The sequence below is a fragment of the Portunus trituberculatus genome, chromosome 3 (genome assembly GCF_017591435.1).
Source record: "Portunus trituberculatus isolate SZX2019 chromosome 3, ASM1759143v1, whole genome shotgun sequence".
NCBI lineage: Eukaryota > Metazoa > Arthropoda > Malacostraca > Decapoda > Portunidae > Portunus > Portunus trituberculatus.
In genome coordinates this window covers 3908243-3919369 of record NC_059257.1, presented here as the reverse complement: position 1 = coordinate 3919369, position 11127 = coordinate 3908243, and the positions used below count along the sequence as shown (strand labels likewise).

The 11127-nt window shown below is 41.5% G+C and overlaps 1 protein-coding gene across 3 annotated transcripts in view; it reads left to right on the top strand.

Moving 5' to 3' along the window:
* The window catches only part of LOC123507884 (CCAAT/enhancer-binding protein gamma-like), a 33302-nt gene extending 25743 nt beyond the window's left edge, over positions 1–7559 (top strand). For 2 of the 3 annotated variants that reach the window (XM_045261186.1, XM_045261171.1), the window contains exons 2-5: positions 2218–2395; positions 2965–3076; positions 5094–5272; positions 5854–7559. In XM_045261186.1, coding sequence (XP_045117121.1) covers positions 2973–3076; positions 5094–5272; positions 5854–5987 — 417 coding nt within the window. In that variant the 5' untranslated portion in view covers positions 2218–2395; positions 2965–2972 and the 3' untranslated portion in view covers positions 5988–7559. The remainder of the gene's footprint in view (positions 1–2217; positions 2396–2964; positions 3077–5093; positions 5273–5853) is intronic. The other variant, XM_045261178.1, reaches the window with a different exon arrangement.
* Positions 7560–11127: the final 3568 nt, after the last annotated feature.

The following is an 11127-nucleotide window of genomic DNA, read 5'->3' as shown; positions in this document are numbered from 1 at the left end:
CACGGACAGACATTTAACTCAACAATACTTTAGCCTACCCTTACCCAGCCCAGCCCAGCCCAGCCCGCCGTTTTTCATTAACAACTACCAAACATAGATAGATCACTGCCTGCTTAAACTCTTCAGTACCAGGACGCATTTCCATATTTATTCTGCTTGCTATTTGGTGATTTTAGACAGCTTCAGAAACTTATGTGGGGCATTGAAATAGTGAAGATTCTGGCTATTAATCTTCTGACCTTCATAGACTCTTCTTAATGTCAATAAAATGGTCTAATCACACACAAAACTCATGGTAAAAAATGCGTCCCAGTACTTAAAGGGGTTAAACTGTGGTGTGAGGGAGGCAACTAGGAAAATAAATAGATATAGATCACTGCCAGCATTTAAGTTAAGTCTGACGGCAACAACTAGCAAAAATAGATAGCTATGAACTACTTTAGCTATAAGTTTGGTATGAGCGCGGCAACTAGCAAAATAAATATGGTATAGATTACTACTAGCATATAAGGTTGGTGTGAGGGAGACAACTAGTTAAATTAATGGATAGAGATCACCACTAGCATTTAAGTTTAGTCTGAGGGCAGCAACTAGCGAAATAAATAGGTACAAATCACTGCTAGCATTTAAATTTTGGTGTGGCAACGTTAACTGCCTTATCATTGACGTCAGTGGGTGATGACGTCATAAGTGTTGCGTAAATGAAGCTGACGTGATGACTCGCAGTAAGAGAAAAGATCAATTAATAAAGAAACAAGTAGAGACAAAAAGGAAGAAGAGGAGGAGGAGTTAGGGAGTAAAGAAGACGAGGAGAAGGGGGAGTTAGGAGGAAGATAAACAAATAGGATAGAAATTTGGGAAAGATGAAAATATAAGAAGGAAGAAAAGAAGGATGAGAAGAAGAAACATGAATCAAGTGACGAGAGAGAGAGAGAGAGAGAGAGAGAGAGAGAGAGAGAGAGAGAGAAATAATGATGTCGATATTTGGTTGTGTAAGTGTGAAGGAGGAGGAGGAGCTGGAGGGGGAAGAAATACGAGTGTAAGAAAACTGGTTGTAAGAAAGCTTTAGTTGGCTAGCAGGAAGAGGGAGAAGAAAAAGCAGGAAATAAAGAAATATTAGTCATTAGATGGAAATGAAAAGGGAAAAAATGATCAGTGTGAAATGAAAGTTGATAATATTTATTCAATTTTTTATTTTTTACTGTTGATTATATTTTACCTATTTTTATATATATTTCATTACTGTTACTTGTGTTTTTATTTATTTTTTATTATTGTTATCTGTATCCTATTTTTTGTTAGATTATTAACTATTGCTTTTTTATTTGATTATTGTTAACTTTATTCAAATTTTCTCTTCTGTGTGTTTTATTACTCTTATTTATATCTTTTTGTTAATGTTGCCTATATTTTTTTTTATTATTATTTTTTTGTTACTGTTAAATATTACTCATATATCTTTTGCTTTGTTTTGGTTTACTTTTTGCTTCTGTTGAGTGAACATCGATTATAACAAGAGAAATATTAGCCAAGGGATGGGCAGACAATTTTAATTCTTCCAGTAGTAGTAACCAAGTCCATTGTTTTACTGCCACTCTTAATACCGTGACTACCACTGCTGGTGCTACCATCCTCACTAATACTACTACTGCTGCTGTTACTATCATCACCACCACCACTACTACTACTACTACTACTACTACTACTACTACTACTACTACTACTACTACTACTACCATCACCACTAATACTACACCACCATCTGCTGCTGCTGCTACTACTACTGCTACTACTACTACTGTTACAACCACCACCACCACCACCACCACCACCACTGCTGCTACAACCACTACTACTACTACTACTACTACTACTACTACTACTACTACTACTACTACTACCACTACTACCACTACTACTACCACCACCACTACTACTACTACTACTACCACCACCACCACCACTACTACTACTACTACTACTACTACCATCATCACCACTACTACTACCACCACAGCTTATCCTTTTTTCTATTTTGATAAACATATTTATCTTGTTTTATTTATTGTTATTTCTTTTTACCCTCCCAGTGATTGTTTTTATGTTATATACTCTTATTTTTTATCTATTTTTTTTTATTTTTTCCTGCTGGTGTTGGTAACTCAAGACACACCAGACACCAACCAACCTCACCACATTTTCTTTCCCCTCCATCAGGTTGAGCCAGTGAGTGAGGCTTGTGTTTGTTGGGGGGAGCTCCCCTGGTGACAGCTGCCCACCCTCAGCTTGTGTCCACCACCACCACCACCACTACCACCACCACCTCTACTGCTGCTTCTTGACTCATCCACCACCACCACCACCATTCCGCATCACATTAGTAAGAGGTCTCAGGGTGCGTCAATTTCCTTTTCCTCTTTCATTTATTTAAAAAAAAAAATTTATTTATCTTATTTATTTTATTATTTTTGTTTTTATTTTTTTTGGTCACATTGTTTATAACCTTCCTGAGGCTCATTTACTTCTCTCTCTCTCTCTCTCTCTCTCTCTCTCTCTCTCTCTCTCTCTCTCTCTCTCTCTCTCTCTCTCTCTCTCTCTCTCTCTCTCTCTCTCTTTCCAAAAACTTGTTCTCAGGGTTTTTTCTATTTTCTCTGTTCCCCTTTTTCTTCCTTCTTTTCTTCTTATTCTCTTTTTTCTTGTACTTTGTTATTTTATCAAGCTGTTTTTGTCTCATTGTTTTATATACTTTTTTTTCTTATTTTGTTTTCTTGTCTTATTTTTATTGATTTTTTCCTTTTCCTTCATTTCCTTGTCTGTTTTTTTATTCTCTCTCTCTCTCTCTCTCTCTCTCTCTCTCTCTCTCTCTCTCTCTCTCTCTCTCTCTCTCCAGAAAAATACATACCATATATTTACATACCATTATATATTTCACTGTTCTCCCTCTCACTCTCCTCTCTCTTCCAGGATCAGTGATGTCCCCCAAGATGGAAGGTCTTAGTGGTGAGAGCAGTGAGGAGTCGTCCCACAGTGGCATGTCCTCGCGCCGCATCGTCAAGAACACCGAAGAGTACCGCAAGTGAGTGCTGTGGTGTTGTGATGCTGTGGTGGTGCTGTGGTGTTGTGATGTTGTGTTGGTGTGATGTTGTGTTGGTGTGGTGTTGTGATGTGGTGGTGTTGTGATGTGGTGGTGTGGTGTTGTGGTGTTGTGATGTTGTGTTGGTGTGGTGTTGTGATGTGGTGGTGTGGTGTTGTGTTGGTGTGGTGTTGTGATGTGTTGGTGTGGTGTTGTGGTGCTGTGGTAGTTTGATGCTGTGGTGATGTGGTGCTGTGGTTGTTTGGTGCTGTGGCTTGTGATCTTTGTCTCTTTGTCTCTCCTACCATATTTTTTTTTATATTTGTTATTTATTTAATTAATTAATTTATTTTATTTCCCCTCCCCTCTCTTTGTGCTAAGGTAATGTTGTCCTTTGTCCTTTTTTCCCTCCTACTAGACTTTTTAATATATTTTTTTATTTTATCTATTTATTCATTTTTTTTATCATCATTATTTTTTCCCCTCTTTGTGCTATGATACTTGTAATGTGGTCCTCTGTGTTTTCCTCCTACTAAGCTCCTCCTATTTCTTACTTATTTATTTTATTTTATGTAATTTCATTTCATTTCATATTTTATTTGATTTTATTTATATTTTTCCCTCTCCTTGCGGTATGGTTCTGTGTTTTCCTCCTACCAAACTTTTTTTTTCATTTCTAATTTATGTACTTATTTATTTATTCTATTTCATCATTGTTATTATTATTATTATTTATTTATTTTATTATTTTTTTTTTTCATTCTCTTTGTGCTATGATACACTGGCCCTCTGTCTTTTTTCCTCCTTCTAAGCTTTCTCTTATTTATATTTTTATTCTTGCATTTTGTTAGCATTTTTTACCCTGTGTGCTGTGATGCTTTGGTCCTCTCTGCTTGACTTTTTTTCTCCTACCAATCCTTTATCTAATCTCTTATTTATTTACTATTTTATTATATTTTTGCTCTGTTTGTCTTGTGTCCTCCCATAAATCTTTGTTCTCTCTTTTTTTTTTTTTTTTTACATCATAGTGGTAAAAATGAATAAATCTTTTCTTGTTTGTGAATTTTGATGTGTGTGTGGTTTGTTTGTTTTTGTTTTATTCAAGAGTTAGTCAGTCATTCATTTCTTTCTCTACACTCTGGAACTCCCTACCTGCTTCTGTATTTCCATCTTCCTATGACTTGACCATGTAAGAGAGAGGTTTTAAGACATTCATCCCTTCATTTTGGCTAACTTTTGGACCTGCAAATCAACTGGGTTTGTCTTTTTTCTCTTCTTAATTTTCTGTTGCCCTTGGCCAGTTTTCTCCTCTTACATATAAAGTGTGAATGGATGAAATTGTTTATGATTTTTTTTTGTGTACCTATCAACCTCTTCTGTTTTTATTTGTATACTGCCACTCTCTCTCTTTCTCACCACACTACACAGCCTTTCACTACACCATCTCTACCACACCAACATCCCTCACCATACCACCAGCCCTCAACACACCATCTCTATTACACCACACAGCCCCTCATCACACCACCTCTACCACACCACACAACTCCTCACCACCACACAGCTTTTCACTACACCAACATCCCTCACCACACCTTCTCTATCTCACCACATAGCCCCTCATCACATCTCTAGTTCTCTACCACACCAACTCTACCTCACCACACAGCCCCTCACCACACCGTCTCTACTACGCGACTCCTTCACCCACCATCTTCTTCTCACCACACCCCCCCCTCCCTCTTTACCACACACCTCTCCCTTTGTACCCTTTAATCTTTTTGCTTTATCTATTTATCTATTTATTTCATCAGTCTTATTTTTTGTCTATTTATTGTTTTTTTTATGATGGTTTCCTGTTTTCTTCCTTTCCTAATCTATCATCATATGTTTTCCTTATTTGTTTTGCTTCATCTTTAATTCATCAACATCTTTTTCATTTCATTCCATCTTTGCCTTATTTTGTGTTCAAGCTATTCAACACACTCACTCTCTCTCTCTCTTTTTCTATCTCTCTCAGACGTCGTGAGCGCAACAACCAGGCAGTGAAGAAGTCGCGTTTGAAGACGAAGAAGAAGACGCAGGAAATGGTGGACCGCGTCACTCAGCTGAGGAACGAGAATGAAGAACTGGAGGAGAACATTAAGATTCTCAACAAGGAACTAGGCTTGCTCAAGGGCCTGTTTCTGGAGCATGCAGGTGTGTAATTCACTGTTTGATCTGCTGCAGTCTCTGACGAGACAGCCAGACGTTACCCTACGGAATGAGCTCAGAGCTCATTATTTCTGATCTTGGGATAGGTCTGAGACCGGGCACACACCACACACCGGGACAACAAGGTCACAACTCCTCGATTTACATCCCGTACCTACTCACTGCTAGGTGAACAGCACCTACACGTGAAAGGAGACACACCCAAATATCTCCACCCGGCCAGGGAATCGAACCCCGGTCATCTGGCTTGTGAAGCCAGCGCTCTAACCACTGAGCTACCGGGCCGTGTGTGTGTGTGTGTGTGTGTGTGTGTGTGTGTGTGTGTGTGTGTGTGTGTGTGTGGGTTTTGTTCAGGTGTCAGGTTTGTTTCAGTTGCTATTTATTTTTTATTTTTTCCTTTTTGTAGTTTTTGTTTCTTTCTATTTGTGTGTGTGTGTGTGTGTGTGTGTGTGTGTGTGACTAAGAGGTGTGTTTAGTGTGTTGATCTAGTTGTTGTGTTTATGGGATTAGGTTTGTGTTGTGTCCGTCATGTGGTGTAGGTGTAAAGTTGTGTGTGTGTGTTGCAGGGAACGCTCATGGAGTGCGGCTGAACGAGGCAGAGCTGGCCCGGATGCTGGATGAGGACCTTGAGGTGGACAAGGGAGTGGCCCTGCTGATGAACCTCTCCCAAGGCAGCTCCCCCCAGAACAAGTGGAACTAGCACTGCCTCACCACCAACCAATGACAACACTGCTGCTGCGCCTCTGCTGCTCGCGTCTGTCACTCCCCGAGGTGCACCCACCCCAGCACCACCTGGCCGGGGAGTGTCACTGCCACCTCCAGCATCGCGTTCTTTGGCCGTGACTTGTGGGGGACTGGTGCATCTGTGGGGAGGGTTCAGTGCATAGTGGCGAGGACAGGCAGGCCTTGACAGGCATCTCCCTGTGAGGCTGACGCTGGTCCACGCCGCCACTCACCTGCCAGTATTTATGACACTAAACACTCAGGACTGTCCTCACAAAACAAGTGCAGTACAGGTACTCCCTCACGTACAGTTGGGTTAGGTTCACAAAAATGCAATTGTAGAGCAAATGATTGTTTAGCAAACTTAAAGTTGAAAATAAAAAGTAGGAATATGTTCATGATTTGTCTGTGTGCCCTAGAACACCCATGAAAAACACAAAATATTGTATTTACAAACTGTTATTGTCTAAAGTAATAAAACACATGTTGCATTAATATAATGAACATAACAGTAAAGCAATAAGTAATATAAAATAAGCATAAGTAAACTTTATAATTACTCTCACATTAGTGTTGAGTCCACAGTGTCCAGAGTGTGACTCACCACAGTGGCCGGCTGGGGACTCACTGTGACGCCACACACAAAACAGTGAAGAGTAATGAAATAAATAAAACAAGTAAAGGATAAGTTATAATAAAAATTATCATGATAATAATAATAATAATAATAGTAATGATAAAAGAAAATGGGTGTGCACTGCATGGGATGATAAGAATGAAGCCTAAGCAAAGGTTTATGAGGCAAGAGTGAATAAAGAAGAAAGCTTGTGAGAATGAAGTAAGGTATGCACTGTACATAGTGGTGAATGGCACAGTGGGGAGTACCTGTACACTACATAGATAAGAAAAGGTGTAGCCTAACATATATTTTCCTACAGTCAGACACTTTGATCCTAATGGTCTTTGTTGTTGTTGCTGTGGTCTGGCATTTGGGAGGTGGAGGTGTGCGTGGAGCGGCCGCCAAGCCATTTTTGTTGTACCTGAGGACGCATTACCGTCTCGTTATGTAGTTGAGTGTGTAGCAAGCGAGGCCCTGCGCTGCACCGCCCTGCCCCACTGGCCCCGCCCCGTGTGTCCTGCAGCAGGGTGGAGTGGCCAGCCAGTGGGGTGCGGTGCAGCGCAGTGCCTGCAGCCAGAGGTGAGCCAGCCAGCAGCTGGGCTGGAGGAATGGTCCAGATAGAGTGACAGGAGGATGTCACTGCCACGCTGCTGTTCTTTGTTCAGGAAACGTTCATTCCATTTTGTTTCGACTCGCTCGTCTCACACATGCGTGTTTCTTTCCATTTGGGAGAAACAAAATTCAATGATGGTTTCCCGTGTTTCTTTTCCTTATTTTTATTTATTTTTATTTTTTAGTTGGTGGACATTTTTTAAGCTTCTTGCCAATATACTCTATAGCCAATATGCACACAGCATATAACTTAAGTGTCTCATCTCACTTGTTTCTTTGGGTACCCAATTATTTGAAATAAAGTAGATTTTGAATGAATTGTGAAAATATCTTTTTATTATTTTTCCATTTTTGTGCCCTGGCTGGGCAAGTGCCTTGCAGGAGGCCAGGCATAGAAAGCTGTGGTGTGGCATGCAGTGAGGCACACACACACACACATACACACACACACACACACACACACACACACACACACACACACACACACACACACACACATAGTGTAGTGGTTAGCACGCTCGACTCACAATCAAGAGGGCCGGGTTCGAGTCCCGGTAAGTGGCGAGGCAAATGGGCGCGGCTCTTAATTTGTGGCCCCTGTTCACCTAGCAGTAAATAGGTACGGGATGTAACTCGAGGGGTTGTGGCCTCGCTTTCCCGGTGTGTGTTGTGTGTTGATGTGGTCTCAGTCCTACCCGAAGATCGGTCTATGAGCTCTGAGCTCGCTCTGTAATGGGGAAGACTGGCTGGGTGACCAGCAGGCGACCGAGGTGAATTACACTGAGAAGCACAACCACCACACTGCCACACAAGTGAGGTACATACACTACATAATGTTCAGAAATTCTGAAATTAGAATCAAATGTAGTTAACTGTTTTTCTATTGCAATTCTTAATGATCAAGGAAACAATGTAATTCTTGTAAGGTATTAATGCATACAGTTTCTACATTTGTACATCATAACAACAGACTGAATTATGATATACATTTCCTTGAACAATGACAAACAAAGTTCCACCTTATCTTTACCTGCCTCAAGCTCCTGACAAGCAGGTCAGGTGACTAAGCAGAGTGCTGTGTGGCCTGCCTGCTGTGTCTATGTCTGTGTCTGTGCTTCTCTGTGCCAACCAACCACGTACTTGCTCACTTGTGTTATTATTATTTAATCTTTAGTTTAATCTTTTATTTCCACATTATTTTGAGTAGCCGGCATATAAGGTCTGGCAGCACACAGCCAGCAGGAGTTACTGCTGGTGTGTGTGTGTGTGTGTGTGTGTGTGTGTGTGTGTGTGTGTGTGTGGTGCCACATCCTGGCAAAAGCAAGGGAAGGAAGGAGTGGCCAAGTTTATTTCAGTGTCTGTTCTTGTGTTTGTGAGAGGACCTTGTGGTGACCTGAGGGATAGGTGATCCTTGCTAAGTAGCTTTGGTGACTGTCTTGTCAAGCTTCAAGCCTTGTTATATAGGACATCATTACTATATATGTGCGTGTATAACTGTGTGAGCGTGTATGTACGGCAATGCTACCTACTCTGCTCTCTGTGGCAGTTTGTTTTCTCTCCACTTCTAGCCAAGTACTGCTTGTGGCAGGCTTCCTCAGTGAATGTCTGCATTTTTCAGTTCCCAGGGTGAAGTCAGTACATGGATGTGACAAAGTAGCAGTTTTTATACCTTTTTATAATAGCACACTGTGAATTGCCTCCCTTTTTTTGTCACTCCCAGGGAACACTACTGATAGCTTGCCGTCAGTCAGTTAGTCAGTCAGTCAGAATCCATCAAGGTGGTTTGTTTAATTGAAACTGTCCACAGTACAAAATAAAATGACATACACACCTGCTTTGCTGCTCTACCCTGTTGTGGGGCTCTGGTATTGAGGGCTGGGTGGGACTGGCTTAAATGATTGTTTGTATGGGGTTGCTGAAATTGGAGGTTATGTGGTGCTGGCTGATGGGCCATGTGGGGCTGGTTGAGGGGGTCATAATGCTCTTATAATCAGAGCTGGGTACAACTTTATTTTTTTGGGTGCAGCTAATTTGACTTAGTGACTGTTGCCGAATCTGGTGTGACTGTGACTTTCTGACTATTTTTGGTCTCCCCAGTGCAACTTGTGACTTTGTAACTGCAATTTTTTTTTCCAATTTACAAATTAAACTTTAGCATGATAACAGAAACATGCTTTTATAAGGCAGAGAAACACAATTATCATGATTATTATTTTTAGGTAAAACACAGTGTAACCTAATATCTACCTCCTCCTCCTCCTCCAACTCCTTCATATCTTCCTGGTCTATCTTTCCCTCCAGCCAAGGCAATTTCCTTAAAAAGAAAAAGTCTTAAAAAAGTCGCAGAAAATTGACGGTGTGAGTTTCCTTAGTCCGACTTTAAAATGTGTGCAACTCTCAACTTTGTGACTCCAAAATTCATGGTGCGTCAAAGTAACAAAGTTGCAACTTAGTACCACAACGCCCAGCTCTGCTCATAATACACTTTCTCCAGGTCAGTAATCCTACAAAGGGAATCCAAACACAGTACCAAACCATCTATGTTAGTGTTATCGCCATGAAGAGAGGGAGAGCGGGAGAGGAGGAGAGCAAAACACATGTTTAGGGTTAAGAAGTGCTGATCCAAGGACTAAACGAAGAAGGACGCCTTGTGGGAGTAGCCAGCACCAGTGACCTATTGACATGCAAAAGGGCAACTGGGTGTCACAGTGGGGCCCGTAGGAAGAATACACCTCAGATCCGAGAGGAGAGGACGTGCTGTGAAGCCGCTCATCTGGTGGAGAATATTCACCGTTGTTTGAGTTACTAAAAGACACCCAGACCCATAACATGTAATGCAAGGACCTGACCTGAACAACAACTTAATGGGTATACTTCTCAGATTCCGCCAAGACAGAATAGCCATAATGGCAGATGTTGAGGCTATGTTTCATCAAGTCCTAGTACCCCCAGAACACAGGGATGCGCTGCGTTTCCTGTGGTGGCCAAGCAAACAAATGTATGGGAATTCTGAGACTTATCGAATGAAGGTACACTTGTTCGGAGGAGTGTGAAGCCCATCATGTGCAGCATACGCTCTACAACGAACCTTTCGAGATCATGGTCAAGGCCTTCACCCAGCTATCAGGAAAGCTAGCCGTAACTTCTATGTAGATGACCTCTTACACTCAGTAGATTCCACAAGCAAGGCAACAATTGTGGTACACCGCTTAAGGAAACTGCTGCAAAAGGGGGCTTCAAACTTACCAAGTGGGCCAGTAATCACAATGGAGTTCTACAATACATACCACAGTCCGAAAAGACCACGGTGATGAAAGAGATTCCATTGACTGACAATCTGCCCATTGAAAGGGCCTTGGGTATACACACACACACACACACACACACACACACACACACCACTTACAATGTACCCTTAACAATAATGCTGCTACAACAACAACTGCTACTACTGCTGCGGCTAATATTACTACTATACTCCTCACACTTCCATTCCTCATTCCCTCTTCCTCTTACCCTCTACTCGTTTAACTGTAGAGAAATACCTGGAAATGACCTGAAAACCGTGGAAATTGATTAAAATATTGAGGGAAGAGACACCGGGTGGGCGCGGACACCGTCTGTTTGGGCTCGATGACGTGATGATCTAAATGGGGACATCATTGCCTCATTCGATCATGGCACCTTGTGAGTTATTCATCTATACTGGTGATTAATTCTGGCTTTCCTACACTCCCTGAGTCTGGGAACACAGGGGAGTGTAGGTAAACCCTGATGGAGTGATCTGATTTGCCCCTGTGGCCCAATATTTACGTACGTAATTCATTTTAAAAATCAAGAAAAGAAAGAAAGCACCCAGCCTGGAATGCATAACATTTTCTGATGC